The sequence below is a fragment of the Tamandua tetradactyla genome, chromosome X, assembly GCF_023851605.1.
Source record: "Tamandua tetradactyla isolate mTamTet1 chromosome X, mTamTet1.pri, whole genome shotgun sequence".
NCBI classification, from domain to species: Eukaryota; Metazoa; Chordata; class Mammalia; order Pilosa; family Myrmecophagidae; genus Tamandua; species Tamandua tetradactyla.
Genome location: NC_135353.1, coordinates 132,067,706 through 132,089,142, shown reverse-complemented (window position 1 = coordinate 132,089,142; position 21,437 = coordinate 132,067,706). Strand labels below are relative to the sequence as shown.

The following is a 21,437-nucleotide window of genomic DNA, read 5'->3' as shown; positions in this document are numbered from 1 at the left end:
TCCAATCTTTGCAGCTTGCAAGCACTGAATTACTAATTCTCCTTAAGAAAAGACCAGCGGAAACTTTGATTTTGGTTTCAAAACAGTGCAAATGTGTTAAACTGCAGTTTGGTTAATACAAATAGAAAACAGCACTGGAGAACTCTTTTGAGAACATGTTTTTGTTTTGGTGTCCAGACCAAATAAGGAATCTTGACTTTTAAAACTTGGTACAGACACAAAATTCTTTACACACACACACACACACACACACACACACACACACACACACACAACACACACACAAGAAAGAAAAGAAGAGTCCAGGGGCTACTTCTCTAGAGGGAAAATCTTTGGAATGGGTTTAAATGAATTTAGTGAAATTCAGTTTTGACTTCCAAGGAGTCATATTGATTAAGGGAACTTAGAATTTCTTGGTGACTGAGAGCAACGACAGCACCATTCTTGGAAACAGGCTAACCAACTCTGAGAATGGTTGCTGTCAATCCTGGGTCCTAGGTACATAAAAAACAGAAATGACAACATCCTCTTTACTCAGCCTTAAAAATGGGGGAAATGGCAGTTTGTAAAGCTGGTTAGTCTGGCACCCTATGTTGAGAGCAAGCTACGGCTAGGGATTGGGGATGACGGTGGGTTGTGGAGAGTATTGGCATATCCCCCTAGGAATCCTGTAGGTGCTGACTTTTCTTAAATCAGGGAGCAGTAAGAAGAGGGAAAAGAGAAGGGTGGGATTTGTGGGGGTGAGGGCCTCACCTCTGCAGCAAACGCTGCCTTCTAGGATTTGATCCAAATTTTCCCTCCCACCCTTGCTCTTGCGGGATGCAGGAAGTTCCAGAGTGGTCTACTGGGGAACCCTGATGTACATGTTTAGGGGGGCTTTAATTCTCCTTTTAATAAAGATGTCAAATGCAAAGGAACTGAAAACTATCTGAAAGGTTCTGGCGAGCAGCTCTTGGGTAAAACAGGCACACTAACGTAACTATGGTAGAAACAACCACCCCCACACCTGTTATCTTCTGGGGGCAGGGGGTCTAGGCAGAATTCCTCTTTGCAGGCAGGGAGTCTTTTTGTTTCACATTCTGCGTACAAGGGGGAAAAAAACAAAACAATGGAAAAGTATGGCGTATCAATTATCCATTTCAAAAAACCTTATAGCTTAAAATATCACAATTTCCTAGGGTCAGGAATCTGCTAGTGGCTTAGCTGGGTGCTTCTGGCTCAGTCTCTTAGCTGTCAGCTGGAGCTGCAGGATCAGCTTCCAAGCTCGCTCACATAGTCATTGGCAGGAGGCTTCAGTTCCTTGCCACGTGGGCCTCTTCACAGGGCTGCTCACGACATGGCTTCGCCCAGAGCACACTGTGTGCTGCCCAGAGTGTGCATTTCCAAGAGAGCCAGAGATGGAAGCCACAGTCTTTCTTACGTGATCTAATCTCGGGAAAGGCACAATGTCACATTAGTTTGTGTTCTATTGGTCACACAGACCAACCCTGGTACATTGGTGAAGGACAATACAAGGATGGGAATTCCACGAGTCACGGATCATTGAGGGCCATCTTGGCACCTGCCTACCATACAAGGTTCTGAATTCTCATGCCTTTCTGAAACTCAGTAGAAAGTAATAAAGCATGTAAGGCCATTGTTTGCCTTTCCAAGGAGATGTCACAAAATGCTCAGTTTACAGTTTTGTGGTCATTATTAATGTGCATATATCATAGAGCATGGATTTGAGAAGCAAGAAAGAAGTCTCTGGAAGATAGTGGTAGCTCTTAATGTTTTAGATAATTCAGACTATAATGCAGTAATAAAAACCAGTTCTGAAATGAATCATAACCTTACATTAAGATTTTTTATTAAAACATTATAAAGACATTTTTCCACTTCACTATTACGTGAGTAGAAATTAATACATTTTTAGGTTTGTCTTACAAAATGTACTTTGTAATTTGAGTATTGTATTTCAGTAAAAGGCCACTGTCTATTGAAGACATTTTACAGTAGGTAGGATCTTAATTTACCTGGTAAGAGAAGAGGAGGACATCTATGCTGATAATTTCCTATCACTCTACATTTATAATTTAGAGGGCAAAAGAATTAGGGAAAATATCTAAGAGATTCCAACACCTGCACTCTAATGCAGTGCTCCACTTACCAGATCTAATTTGTAGTATGTCCACCCAGCTAACCCTTTGTTGTCTAAGCTATAAGTGGTTAAAGTCATGCATGTGATTAACAGTTTAATAAAAATGAACCTCTTAAATCATTAGGGTAACAATCATTTCACGATCCCCCCCACACTTTCAATTGTAATCCTTTCTGACCTTGGTAATTTAACTTAACTGTCTATCAAGCTTTACCACTACTTTATGAAGCCAACACTTTCTGTATTGGCAGAGCTATTTATCCAGAATATTTTGTCACTGGCACACACCAGTTCTTTCTCAGAATACAGTGTTTTATACTGAGTTTAATATGTGGTATTTTCCTTCTTAGGTCCTCTGGGCTCTCTGACACAGAACAGGCTAAACTCCAAGGAGCTGCCTCAGCTCTGCAACTACAATGCTAAACCCATTTTTCTCCTCTAATTCTTTGAAAACTATGAGCCACATATTGTGTCCCAGGGAGAAGCCGAGAGCAAACCATACTGCTGGACGAAGACAAGGCACTCTGAAATGAAATAAAGACAGCCTTATACAGAAGGGAATCCACCTATTGGGCTTCTTCGCATGACCCTGACAGTTCCTACGTGATCCAGGAGGTAGAACTGATCTCCACAAGAATGGAGGCTAGTACATATTCCAGAAGTCTTGCAGTTTCAATTTATATTGTCTGTCTCTCTGTTATTTTGAAATTTAAAATTTTAATTCAACAAGTTTAACATACATGAATTCATGTTTGCAGTAAAGATGTCATATGGGAGTGTACAAAACAGAAAAGCCAAATTCCTTCTTACCAACCATTCTCCCCTTTTACTTCCTTGCCCAGAAGTAACACAGCAAAAAGGCTTGGGAAAATCTTGTAACGTTCAAGACCTCTGTTATTTAAAAATACAAATGGTAACACAGCATGTTATGCATGGTTAAAGCATTTTGTTTTTCTACTTAGTATGCTTTAAAGCTCATTCCATGTTTATGGCACTGCAGCAGGACCTCATTCTTTCTGTTACTTTTTAATTTTAGGACCTCATTCTTTCTGTTACTTTTTAATTTTATTTTATCCTCATTCTTCTTAACAGTTGCATACTATTCCGAAGTAGGGAGGTGCTGTAATTTACTGAACCACCCTCTATCACTGGCTATCATGTATGCTTGTGTGTGTGTGCCTGTGCCCACAGGTTTACATGTCTGTACGTGCCCCAGTTGCTTTGAAAAACCTTCTCCAGCCCTCACTATCTGGGAACCAGCTGTAGCCGATGGGGGGAAGGGGGTCTCACTTAATGAATAGGAGTTATTCAAATCTACTCACACAAAGTGGAATAAATCCATAGTATTACATTTAAAGAAAGGAAATATACAAATTAAATTTTGCTGTTTTACAAAAAGATACATGAAATAACATTCCTAATGATGATAAAAAACAAAACAAAACAAACCTTCTCCAGGCATTTCCTCCTTTCTCTGTTTTTTGTCAATTTAATTAAATTCAGTGGTGCCAGTTTAAAGTTTTCTGAAAAATACTTTTATCAGAGCAGACACTAAATCTGTAAATTTAGTAAGAGGACAGCTCATATACCATCATCTACACCTTAAAAAGCCTCACATTTGCACCTACTTCCGTGTCTGGTACATGGTTGACACTTAATCAATGTTTACTGAATATACATTGCAACTAACTAGACACAAGAGGTGTACAATGAAAGTGTTCATAACCTAAAGTTCCTAAAGTCACAAATTAGGTTTTAAATTGGTTAGTGAATCGAGATGTACTTTGATCCCAAGTCTTGTATCTTATATCTAGAAACTAAGAAATATTTCATTAAATGTTTCTTAGTCTGGGAGAGTTGCAAGGTGAACGACAATTCTTACTTTACTACTAAAATCTTCTCAAGGAACTCTGAAATGAAGGGAGAAAGAAAATGTAATGAAGACCAAATAGTAACTGGAAAGATTAAAGGAAGAATTTACCGGCACATCTGCCTTCATCCAGGTTTAACAGAATTATGTTAAATGCATTTTAATTTAAAAATATACCAAATATACCTCACCTTTTGTCCATTCTCTACCACAGATTTCACCGTTGATGTGCAGTTGAATAAGCAAAGAAGCACATCTTTACTCTGTCTTGGAATGGAAACACTTCTCCCAGGCAGCAGGAACACAGCAGTTCTGGCCCTGAAAGTCAGGTGATGTACCACTGGCCTTGGAAATGAGCATATGCAGGGGAAGGTAAGGGTGTGGTGGATCCCCAGACCACTGTATGAAATGGAAGAGTGGTTGTGCAGTTCCAGAAACAAATGACAAAGTCAGGAGTAGATGACTTTTTGGGGAGAAGGACTAGAGTGCATATGAATGAATTTATGAGGGTCAGTTGAAAGCAATGATGTCTCTGAATTTCCACAAGAATGCTGACATTTCGATCTTACACTGCATTAGCAAAGAACCAGGCTTAATTAATAGTTATATGTAACTCAGTCTATGAATACTCCTAAGCTAACAGATGACCCTTCTTCGTTCAACAAATATTCACTGAGCACATAGGGCCAGGCCTTGTGCTTGGCACTGGGGGTATAACTGAATAAAAATAGCTATGATTGCCATGGAAATTTACTTCTCACAGAGAACCATAAACAAGCCATCGACTGAGGAGTTTCCCCCTGGGTTTCCTATTTCTGAGGCTGGATGGGGACCTCTCGGATTCTGGTCAACATCCCACTGACCTGCCTCCTGACCCTACTGCCTCAGGTTCCAGAAATTAGTAGTCACAGTGTTGTACCTATTGTAAATGGCTAGAAAATGGCCCTCTAGGCATTTTTTTCCTTGCCTACAGCCCATCCTTGGGCATCATTCGCGAATGAGACTTCCAGGAAGCCAGAAGGAAGGGCAGGACTTCTCTGTCCGTGGACAGAACACTCTGTGGGACCCCTCAGTACACGCCCCACTGTGCTGCCTCAGCACTATAGTCTTTACTAAGTCAAACAGCTAGTTCAGAACCAGAAAAGAATCTGACCTTTAAAATAGGAAATTAAAAAAAAAATCCCTGGATGGTAGCAAGTTTTACCAAATGAGTATCTAATATTTTTTTGATTGGTATAGATTATACAACTCCAAGCTTATGAATATATATATATATATTCACATATATTCCCAAAGAGCCAAAGTTCAGGGAAAGACAACAAAAATGCCTTTTTGTTTGTATACAGGACTCTTACAAGTCTTTCATGTAGAAGAGGATGTCTGAGATGGAAGCCGTGCTTCTTTCACAGAACATGCCTGGTTTTCGTCAAAAGGCGACCTAAAATCAAAGAATATGTTTTAATTTTCCTTATTTGAGGGGGAAAAAATGAAATAATAAAGACACATTTAAAAAAAAAGTTTTCCTTGTGGAAATTAACCAGTTGCTACTAACGCCACAGCTAAGAGAGGCAGTCTTGGTAAATTATACTTTAGAGCTGAAATACTTTCTAAGCTATAAAGTTGATTCACTTAAGACTAGACCAATGCCTTCAGGTATATTTGGCTAAGCGAAGTTGACAAGAAGTTGGTTATGCTGAATCAGTTCACAGATGTGAGAACCATTAATTAGAAACGGCACAAGGCTTAGTGTCTTTTCTTTCATACACAAGGGTATAGAGAAATAACAAGGGCATACGAAATCTCAGCTGAGAGTAAGTTGTGCGATCAGTATGGCCTTACATAACAGAACAGACATTAGACAGACGAGGCTCTTCTGTCCTTATTTAAAATCATATGCCTAAAAACTCACCTCAGGCCTTCTCTTCTGGTGTCTGTCCCCCAAATTCCTTTGAACCCTGTTTCTGATGCTGGAGACAGAGGCTGTCTAGCTTCTGCATATCTTCTCTGAGACCATTTCTAAGATCTTCATTGTCTCTCAGAAAGTCCCTCATCGTTTTCAGTCTATTTGAGATCTGCAAGAAGGAAACCACACAACGTATGGCTTCAAGAAATTTTTGGCAGATGTGTAATTTGAATGAAAAATTTACTAGCTTCAAGACCAGCTCCTGCTCACGTGTCCACCAAAAGACACAGAAACTCTGACTACAGGCATCTGCCCAGACAGGTGAAGGTTTGAGAAACAAAAACAAAACAAAACATTCTCCACTCAAGGATAGCTGGTTCTGGCACCATACAGGGGGGTAGTTGCTTGTCTCCTCAAATTCATAGAGTACATATGTTCTTGCTTTAAAACTTCCTGCATAAACATGAAAGGGCTTCATTTCATTAATTTTTGAATACATAAATTTATTAATTATATATAAATATATATACTAATAGGTAATAAATGCACATGATGCACAATTCAAAATGAACACAAGTGTACAAAGTAAAAAGTAAGCCTTCTTCTCAACCCTGTCTCCAGTAACCCAGCTCCCCTCCCCAGAGGTGACTACAAATGAATGATTTCTTGTTTTTTACAGAGATACTCTACACATTTATATATGAGCACATGTGTACATATTTTTAAAATATAAATGGTAGCATACTGGGCACTGTTCTTTACCTGATCTTTCCTGTACCAGGAGATAATTTTTTTAATGGCTGAACATTATTTCAGTGAAGAATGTTTCTTATTTTAATACATTATTTCTAACCTTCTGTGAAAACAAACAATGCTGCAATAACTAACCTGGCATGTGTGTCATTTTGCACAAGTGACAAGTCTACTTATAGGATCTGTTTTTAGAAGTGGACTGCAGTTTTAATTTTTTTTTAACATGGGCAGGCACCAAGAATCAAACCCGGGTCCTCTGGCATGGCAGGCAAGCATTCTTGCCTGCTGAGCCACCGTGGCCCACCCTGCAGTTTTAATTTTGATAGATTTTTCTGTTTTAATTTTATGAGATTTTGCCAAAACTGCCATCTGTACGAGCTGTGCCAATTTAAACTCCCAGCAGAAATGTAATTTCTGACATTTAAACTGATAAAAGTGTTCACAGGGGCAGGCCACAGTGGCTCAGCAGGTAAGAATGCTTGCCTGCCATGCCAGAGGACCCGGGTTCGATTTCCGGTGCCTGCCCATGTAAAAAAAAAAGTGCTCACAGGACAGTAGCATGGCAGTGCTGCCACCAGGATTCTTCCAGGAAACCACACTGGTCACTGTGCTCATTATAAAGAGGAGTGGTCATCAATCTTTGGGGTATGATGAATTTTTTAAAAATGGGGAACCCTAACTATGAGCTAAGTCTGGAAAATCCAAATCTAATGAAGAAGAGAGATTGTGTGCTCTACCCCTAGCAGAGTGGTGGCTCTCCCGCTTTTGAGAGCTTACATAATTGATTCTCATTCAGTAAGTTGAGGGTGGAATCTGAGTGATGTGACGTCAATGAATGAAAGGGCCAGATGTGCAATGATGCCTGTAGTGTATCCAAGAAAGGGGGAAAGACTGGGTAAGGCTCAGGGTCAGAATGAATAGGGAGCAGGGAGGCGCTGAAGATGACAGGAGGTTTTCAGACGGGTTACTAAGGAGACTAGGGATGTGTCTTTCTCATTGGAGCTCTTTCTTACATGGTTCAAAGTAAGGCTAGAGCTCCTGAAAGATGTCTGGGCTTCAAATAATCAATCTGGAAATCATAAAGATCTGCAAAGAAGATCACACCAGCGACAGTCATAGCTGCCCTTAGCAACTGCCGGTGCTGCCCTGTCAGCTTCTTTTACTATGTGTGCTGCCTTGTCAACTTCTTTACTATGCCTGGGGCTCCAGACACCCCGCAGGAGCCTCCCCATAGCCCCCCCTAAGCTGCTGCTGGGACTCTGCTAGTCGTCCTACATTCTATGCTCATATTCCAAGGCGGACTTATGGCTGTGAGTGGGGTCCCCCTTCCCTGGTTTGAAGCACATCTGATTTGATACTTAAGGGCTGTGACCCTTGTGCTGTCACCTCCAGGCCCTTTCCACAAGCCCTTAGAACCCGTACGTTTTATATCTCCCTCAGTTTCTTTGCCTTTGCTCAAGGTTTGATGCGGAAACCTCTGCTCCTCCTCTACCATCTGCTCTGCGTCTCTTTTCTATTCTAAATCTCCTTTTTTTCTAATTAGCTCAAGTAGGAGTGTTTCAGGTTGTATCTTCGGGTTGCCCTTTTGTGAAAAGCAGTACATGCATTTGCTCTTTAAATGTCCTTGAGAGGTGCTGGTGGCTAGGGAAATGATTTTAGCTGGGAGGAAAGGGGTGGGGAAGTAGTCAAAAGAAGACATTAAAATTATTAAGAATGGGTAAGGCTTATGCATATTTATATGTAAAGGAGAAGGAGGAAGTAGAGAGGGAAAAATGGAGAGTACTAGAAAAATTATGGAATGCAGTCAGACAGACTTGGGTATTGAAGCCCAGCTTCGTCACTAGCCAAACTGCTTCATTTCTCTGCAAGCCAGGGATGATACCAATACCACAAAGGATTTGGTGAGGGTCAGAATCACCTACCAAAGCATTTAGTGTTAGTCTGGTCTACTTCTTCCTTCATTTGTTTAACAAATTGTTCACTAAGAGTCTACTATGTTCCAGACTTGGTTCTAGGTAGAAGATGCTTAGCAACTCCATTCTTTCCAGTTACTTATGCCAAAACTCTCGGCTTTGATTCTTCTCTCACATGCCACATCTGCCCACCTTCTTACCACCTCTACCCTGGTCTGAACCATCACCCTCTCTTCCCTAGATTATTCGCAATAACCTCTTAACAGGTCTCCCAGGTTCTGTCTTTGTCCCTCCCCAACCTTTGCCTAAGCTCAACACAGCATCCTCCACTCAGCAGCCAGTGGGCTCCTTCTGACATTCCTCTGCTCAGAGCTCTGTGATGCCTCCCAGCTCAAAGGAAAAATCTGTGCCCTTCGAATGGCTCACTGGGCCCAGTATGGCCTGTCCCCTGCCCCTTTACTTCTCTGACATTGTAGCCCACTCTTCACTCACTCACTCTACTCCAGCCATATCAGTCAACTTGCTGTTTCTCAAACACTTGTAGCATGCTCCCACTGGGGTGAGGGCATGGTTGCAAATACTGTTCGTCCAGACAGATACACAGCTGAGTCTCACCTCTTTCAGGGGCTTGCCAAGCCTTGCAGCTTCTCAACAAGGCTACCCTGACCACCCTTTCTGATATTCGCCCCCACTCTGCCACTCCTGATCTCCCCTAGTCTGCTCTACATTGCATTTTTCCTTCTTCTAACATACCACCTGATTTTATTATGTTTCTGGTTTATTGTCTGTCTTCCCCTTTGGGGATCTTTGTCTGTTTTGTTTACTGATGCATACCAAGCTTCTAGAACTGTGCCTAGCACACAGTAAATGCTCAATAATGATTTCTGGACTACAAGAGATGAAGAGTCATTTTCTCTCCTGCCTTGAGTACACACAGTCACCACTTCTTCTCTCTGCGCTTCCCCAAGGATCTCTGTAAGGGTGGTTATCACACCAGGGTTTAAGAGATCAAGAACAATTTTAAAGAATATTCTAATTATTTACACGTTTTTTTAGCCATTTACTGCACTCAATGCTCTTAAGTTGAATTTTTAAACATCCAGATCTCAACAAAGCACTGAGGGCCAGATTCTGCTCCAGATGGGCCCACGGCAGAGACAAGCATGTCCGGGTGCCCCAGGGGCCTGAGCAGCTGCTGCTCTCATTTGGCTCCACAGTGGAAAGCATTTTACAATCACAGTTATACATGCATAGTGGATTTTAATGTGAGCCCCTTTTTATGATTTTATATACCATTGAAGACTCATCAAACTAACAGAAAAAATGGAAATGATGAGCTCTCTCGGCCGTGTTCTTCTTGGCGCTGCCAGGGGAACCGAGCAGTACAGCCTCCGCATGCTCCATGGTGCCTTTGCTGGAACTGTCACACTAAATTACCAGTATTAAACATTTTTTTTTGGTAACAACTTAGGCTTCCAACCCTGCCTGTACTGTTTTAACTAAAAACAGAAACAGGTCTTCTTAAACATTCACCCAAAGTCACATAGTCATAATACATGGGAAAACTAGTATTTCATGTTTTAACATCTCTGATAAGAATGCATCTTACAACTGAAAGTCTCTTACAATTAACTGGCAGCATTTTTTTTTTCTTTCCTAGAAGTAACTGAAATAATGGGGTGTCCTACAATTGATGGCATTTTATGAAAAAAAAAATCACTGAAATTTGGTATTAACAAATCCTCAGACTTTGGAGATGAACTCTAAAGAACACAGATAACCTACATATGGTACTGAATGTTCAAAACAAGTCAAAGTCCACACACCATGGAAAGTCAACCTCTAACTTCTCTCCTTAGAGACAACTTACCAATCAATCACATCTTACATTTTGACTCACAGATAGATAGATAGTCAGATAGATAGATAGAAAGAAAGATATGGTAAATGTGGCAGGATGCTAAAACTGGGGTGGGGATGGGGTTGGGTATTGAGGAGGAGGGGAACGGGCAGGGATATGTTTTTAGTTTTTGTATTATTTTTGCAACTGCCCTGTAAGTTTGAAATTATTTCAAAGTAAAAAGTTTAAAGGGGACAAAATGAGCTGCTTTTCCTCCCTGGACCTTTCTTTGCTTTGTTTACTTACATAGTTAATGTAATTTTTTTTTTTTACCTCTTCAGGCAACATCTCTTGTTCTTCTGCTTGAAGATACATCTCTTGAAGTTTTTCTTTCAGCAATTCCATTTCTATTTCATTCACTTGGCTCTCGCTCAGGTAAATGCCTGCTTCAACTTCACACCCGTCTCGCTGATCTTCCTCAGGGAGATGAACGGCCCAGTCAGATGTCAACAGCTGTGAGATTACCAAATATATAAACTAATTTAATGGAAATGGTATTCTGCCAGATTACACAAAGGATTTACAATTAAACATCATTAATTAGATACATTTTAATAGCATCTGTAACCACAAAAAAGCTTGTTGGCTCAGCAAAATTCTAGATTTCATATCAACGGGGGGGGGGGGGGCATGTTTTCCCTCTGCTTACATTATAAAATTTAGTTTAAATCTAATAAACTTTAAATTCTAAATTAATGACTTTCCCACTCCACCCCAGCCTCTTTGTTTAGTATGCCCAGAACTGTTAAATATGATTTTTACTTGTTCTATTCTGGAGTATACTGTCACGATCTCTGGGATATTCCTGAACTCATTCAGAAAATGTTGGATCTTCATCTGAAAATTTCGAAGCCACACAGAAGACACTTTCATCTCTGAAGAGTGCATGATTTCATTACGACATTTAATCACCTACAGAAGTTCAAAAAAGATAAAAGCCTTCAAACTCAAGCAATGCTGTACAGGGAGATTTTTTGGTTCTGAAGAAAAATTTCAGAAATTTTGTTAATCACAAAATTATAAGTGTGGTCCCTAGAGGAGAATGGCCAGAACTTTTACAGAGTCATGTTGATCTAGTGTGTACTTGTTTCAGGGTGGAGGATACTCCAAACCCAAAGTCAGATCCATATTTAGTCCAGAGGGCATATAACAAGAAGTGAAGTCCTCCTTGAGTCACATCCAAAATGTATGTAAAGGATAACCTGAGTGAAGCTAGCTATCTCTAACAGCAGAGAGACAATAAGGAGTGATACGATGATGACAGATTAGTAGATGGATGCCTTGTTGCCATGGGAGGTATACAAGCCCAGTGATGTCAGATCTGATAGTTGAAGAGCAGCTTGATTCAGATATTTATGACAACTAATACAAAAGCAAAAAAAAAAAAAAAAAAAATGGGCAAGACAAACAAAACATGTCTCTAAACCAGATTTTGGCCACAGGTCTCCAGGAGTAAAAAGATAAAATGGCAACTGGGGAAGAGAGGCATGACATTTTTCCCTTTCCTAAGCCTCTAGGGCAGATTTCTAAGCAATATAGAAATTCCTGGGATGAGTAATGCAAGAGTTGTTCTCCAGTGTGACAGTGAAAGTCTACATCTCCCAGAGAAACTGACAAACACAGTGATCTCTTCTGACATTGTTTGTTTCATTGGTGTTTATGTTTTCCTCAGTTCTATGTAACTTGGTCTTGAAACTGTTTAGCCAATGAGATTTCAAAGGGCAGGATTCAAATGTTGATGTACAAGGGACAGAATAATGTTTGGCTCCATACTTTTTTTTTTAATATGGAAAATCACTTTGCTTTTGGTTCTGGCAGGACAGAAAAGTGAAATGTCAGGTTCATATATTTTAGTGGTGAACAACACAATAACAAGTTGTTGGGGAACTGCATTTAGGGAGAACAAAAAGATTAGTCTTTTGACTGCATTCCTGTTGAGGTTCTTGGATATCACAGAAAGTGCATACGATAGGAGTCCCACTAGTCTGCTTGAACCACAGTTGCACCGTCTTTGCACACCACTGTTTGGGGGAGATACTGTGTGCTAATTCTGTATGGCTGGCTTTGTGCGCGGAGCATCTTTCCCTGCTGGTCTACCTGACTGACTCTCCTGATGTGGTGTTAAATCTGGCGGCTCTTACCTCTGTGACCTTCTTTCGATCAACCAGGAAGTGATCGCAGGAGTTAATGAGACTTAAAAGGGCAACAGCATCACATTCCTCGGGTCCTCTTTTGTCTGCCAGTCCTCGGGGCATGAAGGCCTGTAGTACAGGGAGGCAAAAGGGCAACGGAGGCTCCTCCAACTCTAGGAGCTGGCAGGGCAAGTATGATTTGCATATTTCCCAAATGATAACTAAGATTCTCCCATTCACTAAGACTTCCAGTAAGAGTCTTGTGAGCCCAAAACACAAGAGGAGAAACAGTGTCATAAGAAAGGCTCTGAAGGGTTGCTCTGTCTCTCTGCTATTAAACAAATCTGACTGGAGACCTCCCACATAACTGGTTTGCTAGTCTGTCTTAACAGCATATAAGCAGGAAGCACAGGTAGAAAGCACTTTTTCCCCCCTTTCTGAAGTTTCAGTGGCTGAGTGGTTAAAGATTTAAAAATAAGTTATTCCAAAGTAGACACTTTTTAAATGACTTGAGGAATTTCTGTCTTGTAGTATAAACTTAAAAATAAGGGTCTGCTGATGTAGATGACCTACTCTCAAATCTTCAGAAAACAGAAAGGCAGACAGGTAGATAGATAAACTGAGAGACTGATAGCAGATGGACAGCTAGAGAAAGATACAGCAAATGTGGCAAAATATTAACACTGGCAGATCTGGGTATCTGGAGGAGTGAGTGTTGGAGTTCTCTGTATGGGCTTTGTATTAGTCTTGCAATTGTTCTGAAAGTTTGAAATTAATTCAAAAAAAAAAGTAAGGGTTTGGACTCTGACAGAACCAGGCTCAAATCTCAGCTCAAATTTCAGTCAATCTGAGTGACCTTTGGCAAGATGCTTATCCTCAGATTTCTCGTCAGTAAACAGGGAATAACTGTTCCCATTAACCTTGAAGAATGTTGTGAGAATTAAATGAGCTATTGCAGGTAAAGCACTTGCATAGTGCTTGACGTGTGCTAATGAGCATGCCAAGAAATGCTGGCATCTGTCATGGAGATGGTGCAAGGAGAGTAGGAGCCCAGAGGAGTTTACAGATGGAACCCCCTTTAGTAGGATTTTATGGCATGAACCCCAGAAATGGTGCTATAGTCAGGTTGGACATATTTCCTTTTGAAAATATCTCCAAATTTATATCTAGATGCAACTACTCTACCGATCTAAGAATCTCAAGAGTCCATTCCTGCCAAGGGACTAGAAAATATGACGTGAAAAATTACTCATAGTGAGAACTCCAAATTAATAGAACTGTTCCCTTGAAAACAAACACAATTCAGTAGACAATGCCTCCTCTAGGGCTGTTTCTAACAGTGTTCAAAAAGGGGTTGTGCTAAGTGCAGACACAAACCAAGGAAAGTCAGGGCTCTGTTCCTGATGGGGTGGAACTGCACACTTGAGCCTCACATAATTAAAACTTTTGTGTACAATGACTGACCCCTCTCAAAAGATGCACAGTCAGTATCAGAAACATCTTTCTAGGTCTCAGTCACTGTAATGCCAGCGGACTGAAAGAAGTCTAAATTCTGGATGCTACACATGTTAACAAAGAAGTTAACTACACTTATCACAGGCAAAATAATACAATGAAACTGAAGAAAGGAAACCAATCAATTCAGCTGTCGCAAAGTTAGAGGGGCCTCAGCTACCTCAAGACCAGGCATATATATATTTTTTTCCATTATATGTCCTGTTTGACATTTCCTCACTGATAATAACCTCTGCCCCCATGTTAAAGTTTTATTCTAGTAACTATTCCTTTTCTTCCTAGAAATAGAAGCCAATATAAAACCTCTGTTGCTCCCTTCTCTGTGAAGGAATTTTCTTATAATTGTCTTTTTATCCCACTGTATTTCATATGTTAAATGCACACTGGCTAGAAACATAGGCTATTGCCTTCTATGCTCTACTGCCTCTTAATTGAGTAGTAGGTGAAGCTGGAGAAATAAACAGGGGCCAGACTGTGCTGGGCCTTACTGGCCTCTGGTAAAGGAGTTAAAGTATATTCTAAGGACACCAGGAGGTCACTATGATTTTAGGCAAGAGTATACAATAATCTAATCCCCATTTGAATACCACATATCCTGCTGTGTGGAGAACAGACCAGATGGGACCAGGGCAGCAGTGGAGGGCCAGCAGGGAGCCTACAGCCTTAGTCTGGGCTGGGCAGGAGAGGGTGAGTTTAAAGTGGAGATGGAGAAAAGTAGGAAGGATCCCCAAAATGTTTTGCAGGTACAAAAAAGGAGGTGGTAAGAGGGAAAGAAACGAAACAAGAATGATTCTGGTTAGCTTGGGGACTGGGGAGATGGGGGTAGAGATTACAATTCCTGCTTTGCAAATAAATCTGGAATGCCCAGGAGATAACAAAGTGGCAGTTTCAAGTCGGCCACTGGATATGTGCTATCTGGAGCTTAGAGCTAAATGTTACAAACATGGATGCCATCAGTATAAAGACAGTATTTAAGTCCATGGGTCTGGGCAATATGTCATCAGTGAAGACGGCAACAGAAGAGGCCTAGCCTGGAGTTCTGGGAGGCATTCAGAGGTCAGGCAGGGGGTGGGGGTGAGGGTGTCAGGAAGGAGGCTGAGGAGGGCTAGCTGGGGAGGTAGGAAGAAAACAAGGGGAGAATAATGTTACAGAGGGTTTCAAGAAGAAAAGAATGGCTGGTACTGCTGAATGTTTCTTCGAGTAAGAAAGAGGAGGCCAGAGAATGGCGGTCACGTGGGATTCTGACAAGAGCAGGTACCGTGGAAGGGCAGGGGCAGAAGCCAGGGCAGAAGAGTAAAGACAAGCTAAGGAAGAGGGAGTAGGCATAAAATCCTCTTTTTGAGAAGCTTTGCTGGGTATATGTATGGGAAGCCGACTGAGAAATCGGGAGATAACCAGAGGGATGGGTAGGGGAGAGGTTTTTCTGTCTTTTATTTTCTTCTTTTCATTTTCCAAGTATTTATTCAAGTGCTTTCTTTTATTTTCTCCCTTAAACAATTTTATTAGATATAATTCACATACTATACAATTCACCCATTTCAAATGTACAGTTCAATGGCTTTTAGGATATTCAGAGATGTGTGCAACCATAATCTCAATTAATTTTAGAACATTTTCATGTTCTAAAGGAAGCCCTGTACTGATTAAGCAGTTGTTCCCCACTCCTGCCACCCTCCAGCAACCATTAATCTAGTTTCTGTCTCTATGGATTTGCCTAACTTGGACATTTCATATAAATGGAGTTATGCAATATGTGGACTTTTTTAACTGGCTTTTCCTTAGCATACGTTTTCAAGGTTCATCCATGTTGTAGCATGCATCAGCACTTCATTCTTTTTTTATGACTAAATAATTTTCCATTGTGTGGATATACCAAACTTAGTTTATCCATTCACCAGATGATGAACATTTGGGTTGTTTCTTCTTTTTAGCTATTACAAATAATTCTGCTATGAACATTTGTGTACAAATTTTTACATGGACATGAGTTTTCATTTTTCTCAGGTATATATCTAGGATTGGAATTTCTAGGTCATATGGTAACTCTGCCTGATCCTTCCTTTTTTTTTTATTAAATAAACTCAGGTGATATTAAAGCTATTTGTATGGTGATGGGAATAAGGTGGGAGGGAAGAAGAATAGATAATTGAAGACTAAAAGTCCTTGAGCAGATGGGAGGGAATAGACTCCAACACACCAGTAGAAAGATGGGGTGATCAGAAGAGAAACATCCTTCCCTGTTTGTATCAGTAGGAGGAAGATGGTACAAATGGAAGTAGGTTGGGAGGGTCATGAAAAGATGAGGAAGCATATTTCTGGGGGATCCATCAACTTCACAAAGCATGAATTAGGGCACCAGCTGGTTGTGTGTGGGGGGGGGGAACGGGAATGAGAGGTTGGCAAGGATAAGGTATGGACAATGGGTCTCCAGGAGAGACATGGCTGGACTGCTGGGGTTCATGATTAAGAACTTAAAGTGAAACCAGTCAGCTCCCTTGTGAGAATCTTCCTCTGAGCAGAAGCAGATGATGGTGTCATGAGGGCTGGAGCTGGGCCAGGCAAATTCACAGAAATGAGCAAAGAGGCTGAGATACCTGTAAGAGGCTAATTATAACTGATGAACCACGGGATCTGGCCAGCTAACATACAACTGAAGCCTGGAGGGCAAAGGCTGCTAGTTTTTGAGAAAGCAGCGGATAATTCAAAGAGGTGGAAGTAGTACGGGGGTAAGGGCTGGGGGTGTTTTAATAAGCATACCAAAGGACAGCAGGATGTTAGGAAATAGAGACTTCCATCTGAGATGCTTTGCCAGGTAGCCATGCAGGTTGGCCAAGCTGGAGTGAACCGGAGGATGCTAGAGTAAGGGGCCTAGAAGTGAAATGATGGGGTTGGGATGGGAGTACATACAAAGGGGAGGATTAGCCAGTCTGCTGGTGATAGTAATGAGGAGGGGGAAAGGGTGGCATGAACAGGTGGCCAAGGCTTCAAGAAGATTCCCAGGGGGTGAAAGCAGCAATGGAGGCCAAACAGGTCAGAATAATGGAATAGTCATAGCAAAGGAGAGAGTTTGGTTTGAGTTTTTCCTCTTTGCTAGGCAAAAGTAGAAATTGGCAACTCTATGGTGACAATGGAAAGAAAATGGGTCTGGAGGTCTGAAGCTGTTACGTACCTCAGAAAAGGCCATGTGGGTGCAGACCTATTATGGGTGGGACCTTTTGGCTCGGTTACTTCAATTGAGACGTAACCCAGCCTATTTGAGGTGGGTCTTAATCCTTTTACTGGAGTCCTTTATGAGAGGATAAGAGCTCAGAGAAGCAGAGAGATGAATTTAAGAAAAGCTCATTGAGAAAAAGCCCCTGGAGAAGCTGAGAGAAGCCACTGACGCCAGAAGCTGAAAGCAATGAAACCTGGAGTGAAGGGCCAGTAGACATGCTTTCTATGTGTCAGAGGTGTTCTACATGCCAGTGACCTTTCTTCGGAGAAGGTATTGTCCTGTTGATGCCTTAATTTGGACATTTTCACAGACTTAGAACTGTAAATTTGTAAGCTAATAAATCTCCACTGTAAATGCCAACTCATTTCTGGTATAGTGCACTCTGGTAGTTTTAGGAAACCAAAACAGTATCCAAGTCTGGGACCACTGGTACTGTCCAGCTCCCTCAGTTTTGAGGCTAGAAAACAGAACCTGGACCAACGTCATACCACAGTAGCTGAGTCTGGACCCTGATTGCCTGCTTCGAAGGCGCTGTTCCTTCCCAGGCAGAGACCTTTATGTCTGCTGCTAACATGTAGACTAACTCCAAAAGTTAACTAGTCTTAGGCAGCCACTTCTGACTGTTCCTCTCCACTCTCTATTGGCTTCTACCAAGCATCACAAAGTCATACACGTTCCTAATAGGCCTAGCCAGTAAGTTACATTGCCAAGATTTAAATATAGGCCTAACGGTCTCTTTCTAGTTGGATGCCTACTCCTTCCCCACATCCCTGAAGTTTTATTCCTTAGCTGGGTACTTAAAGATCCCTTCTTTTAGCCCTAACTTTCCTTGTCTTACTCTGCCATCCTCATGGTACCCTATATGCCAGCAAAAATGAGCTACTCAGTGAGCCTCCCCTTCTTGCCTTGTGCTCATGATGCTGACTTTACATCTACCCCATCGTTTCTTGTTGAAATCGTTCCTTCACCTTTCCAAGCAGGAGTAGCAAACTCAAACCCTTTCAGGAAGCAAACAGGTAGAAAAAACAGTGAAGACGGGTTGAATCCAATATTACAACCCTGAACTGCCTAGACTCTTGAAACATTAAAAAAACCTTGAGGGTCATATAAAACCTTCAGTCAGCCTTGACTCTTGCTGTAAAACCAGCCAATTGCTCTTTCTCTCTCATCTCTCTTTTTATGCGGTCCCAGTTGCCACCCAGACCCAACAGATGTCCCCGGGCACCAGATTACTGCACAGCCTCCTCCTTCCTCTAGGCTGCAGGTGCTTACCTTGGCCACCTCCCAAGCGTCAACCGGCCAGAGGCCCGGGCGGCAGTTTCCCCAGTGGACGTCTCCGTTTCGGTGGGTGTGATGTTTCAATATCTCCCGTTTCCACTCTGCACACACCTGACACTGGGGCTGAAACTACGCGGGGGGGTGGGGGGGAGGGACGGGGCGGTGAGGAGGAGGGGCCCGAGGGAGAAGGGCGCCGCCCTGGGCCGCGAAGTCCCGGGCGTCGCAGCCGGCCCCGCCCCACGGAAAGAACCGGAAACTGCGCTCCGAGGCAGGAATGGGGGGAGCGAGGTGTGTCAAGGCCCCAGGCCAGATGCTCACCTGACGGGGACGCGGGCTGCACCGCGAGCCGCCGCTGCAGGCGGTACGAGGGCCCAAGCTGGGGGCGGAGGCGAGCAGGCCGCGGTGGAAGGCGAGCACCTCGCGGCTGATGAAGCCCTGCAGGCAGCCGCGCAGCAGCAGCAGACAGTGGCCTGCCTTCACCCAGTTCTTGTACTCGGCGCAGTTGAGGCGCGCGGCCAGCTCTGATAGCACCATGTCCCGCTCGGGCGCGGGAAGCGGCGGAATGGGGCGGGGCGAGCCAATAGCAATGCGCAGGCGCGGGGCCCCGGGAAGCGCCAATTAGCTGCGGCGGCGGCCGCAGTAGACGCCTCACGTGTAAGACGGGAGTGACAGAGGGCGGGGATTCTTGTGTTAAAGGTATCCTCTTCCTGAAATCTTTACGCCTTAGTCTCTGTCCCTCAAACTGAGAACTCATCAGACCCGGATTCCACTTCTGTCCAGGATGCTCTACTTAATTTTGTCCGAGAACGAAGAAAATACTCAAACCACATTTCTTGGATTATGAACATTCCTTGCAATTCTAGAATTCACAGTTGTAGAGTTTAATTGGTTCCTAATCCCATAGATTAGCTGTAGCAAATTGGAGTTACTGAAATGTAGTCCTGGATGCCTGTACCATCGTACACCTATTTATGCCCCTGCTTTGCGCCATGCTGACACAAAGCTCAAAAACCTCTGCCACTGGGCCATTTAGCAGGACAAAGGCCAACATATTGCCATGATTCTAGGGGGTTTCACAGCTTTGTACCTGAGAGGGCCTTCTTTCACTATGTCCCTGAAGCATGGAACAGAGGTCAGGTGATACTTTAAAATACTTAGAGGACAGTGCCTGGCACGAGTACTAAACTCTCGGTTATAATAGAAGATGGCATAAGGCAGTTTAAGTCCCAACTAAGTTTCACAGGGGGTTGCTAGCAGCTCACCCTAGGCAAGAGTCACTGAAAGGCAGTGGATTATTACTCCATCTGTCCGGAGACCATCTGAGTTTCAATTGCTTTGAGTAAGCTTCTTGAGCTTGGAAACCGTGTTAACATTGTGTGTAGATGCCTCAGGAGAGTCTGGAGGGCTTGACTATGCATTGAAGACTTTCCCTGACTCCGTGGTAGCAGCACAGTGGTTAAGAGTACAACCTCTGGACTCAAACTGCCCCTTCTTAGCTGTACTTGATCCTAAGCAAATTATTTCACTTCTTTGGGCCTTATCTATAAAAGGAAGATACCAATACCTACCTCATAGGGTTGTCATGAGGAATAAAGAAATACACTTTGAAATATTTAGAATAGTGCCTGGCACATAGTAAGCTCTCAGTAAATATTAGCTATTATTTTTATATTGACCTAAATATGTCCTTTAATCAATCAGTACTATTCCTGCGCAACGTATTTAACAAACCACTCGTCACTTGGAAGTGGAGGCAATTTATAGAAAATTGTGAGCAAGTACTCAGATCATGGTGCTCCTGGAGTTGTACAACAGTGCTAGTTGGCCTCTATTATTTTCTTAATCTGAGTATTAAATCTATCCTAAGTAAACGTTAAATCATTCCCTTACACACACTGTGTACTCCCTTCAAACCATGTGAAAAAGAAAATTCCATAATAGACAACAAAATAAGCCTTAAACTTTTTTCCTTTCTGTCCTCAAAGTTCTTTGAATGTAAGTTCTCTTAAAATTTTCTCTATACTGATTTATACTTGAATGATAAGTAAATAGCAAAGTAAAATGTAATGGATGGTTCTCTCTTTTTTTGGCGGGGGGGGGGGGTTGGGGGGGAGAGACAAGCTATGGACCTTGAAAGGAACAACTTTTTATGTTCAGTAGCAAAATTATACTTTTTGAAGTTATTAAATTAACCATAGTCCAAAGAATGACCAGCTAATTTTTAGTAGCTGAACTGGCCAAACAGCTTAACATGTTAAGTGCAACACAGTCAAGTTATCGGGGAACATTTAAATTCAAATTCATATATATTTCGGTTTTTGCTTGCCCTTAGCTCAGTCAGCATTAATTTTCAAACATAAGCTTCAGCCCTACTAATAACTTCCAATTGATGTGTTCTGTTGGAAGTTTTCACCTTCCTTTCTGCTAAGTCTGAAAAATTACTTCTATATATTCTGAAACAGAGTTCAGTAGATGGGGGGTGGAGAGGTGGCAAACCAGGACCGATTTCTGGTTTCAAGATTAAATTAATACTAAACCAGAATACTATCCAAAGCATACTCATCAAAGTTAACTAGAGAGAGGTGGTAGTTCTCTGAAACTTGTGGTATAAATTTTATTTGTTACTGAAAGTACTTATTTTCAATATTAGGAAAAATATCATATATTCCTATGATATTAGGAAAAATCATTATGGGCATACGGTCCTTTAGTTGAACCTTGATGACAAAAGAGGCAAAAGGCAGGATTTTGTGATGAAGCCTAAGATTTGAATGCTAAATGTTTTCAAGTTCTAATAAGGTTTATAGCAAAAATTTTCT

The 21,437-nt window shown here is 42.0% G+C and overlaps 1 protein-coding gene across 2 annotated transcripts; it reads right to left on the bottom strand.

Moving 5' to 3' along the window:
- Positions 1-1,101: 1,101 nt before the first annotated feature.
- On the bottom strand, positions 1,102-19,196 carry CXHXorf38 (chromosome X CXorf38 homolog). Of its 2 annotated transcripts, XM_077146222.1 has the most exons (7): positions 18,937-19,196; positions 18,613-18,747; positions 12,621-12,740; positions 11,242-11,391; positions 10,753-10,932; positions 5,920-6,082; positions 1,104-5,448 (listed from the first exon to the last, which is right to left on the bottom strand). In XM_077146222.1, the coding sequence occupies exons 1-6, from the start codon at positions 19,150-19,152 to the stop codon at positions 5,921-5,923; spliced, it is 963 nt and encodes a 320-aa protein (XP_077002337.1). In that variant the 5' UTR covers positions 19,153-19,196; the 3' UTR covers positions 1,104-5,448; position 5,920. The 2 variants fall into 2 exon arrangements, with proteins under 2 accessions (XP_077002336.1, XP_077002337.1); XM_077146221.1 differs by lacking the exon at positions 11,242-11,391 and having other exon boundaries at positions 1,102-5,448; positions 18,937-19,180.
- Positions 19,197-21,437: the final 2,241 nt, after the last annotated feature.

Coding starts and splice junctions, on each gene's coding strand:
- CXHXorf38 (XM_077146222.1), bottom strand. CDS start 19,152: ATGGTGCTATCAGAGCTGGCCGCGCGCCTCAACTGCGCCGAGTACAAG. Junction 12,741..18,612: donor ACGCTTGGGAGGTGGCCAAG/GTAAGCACCTGC, acceptor CCTGTACTACAG/GCCTTCATGCCCCGAGGACT. Junction 6,083..10,752: donor AAGAGATGTTGCCTGAAGAG/GTAAAAAAAAAA, acceptor TCCTTCTTGCAG/ATCTCAAATAGACTGAAAAC.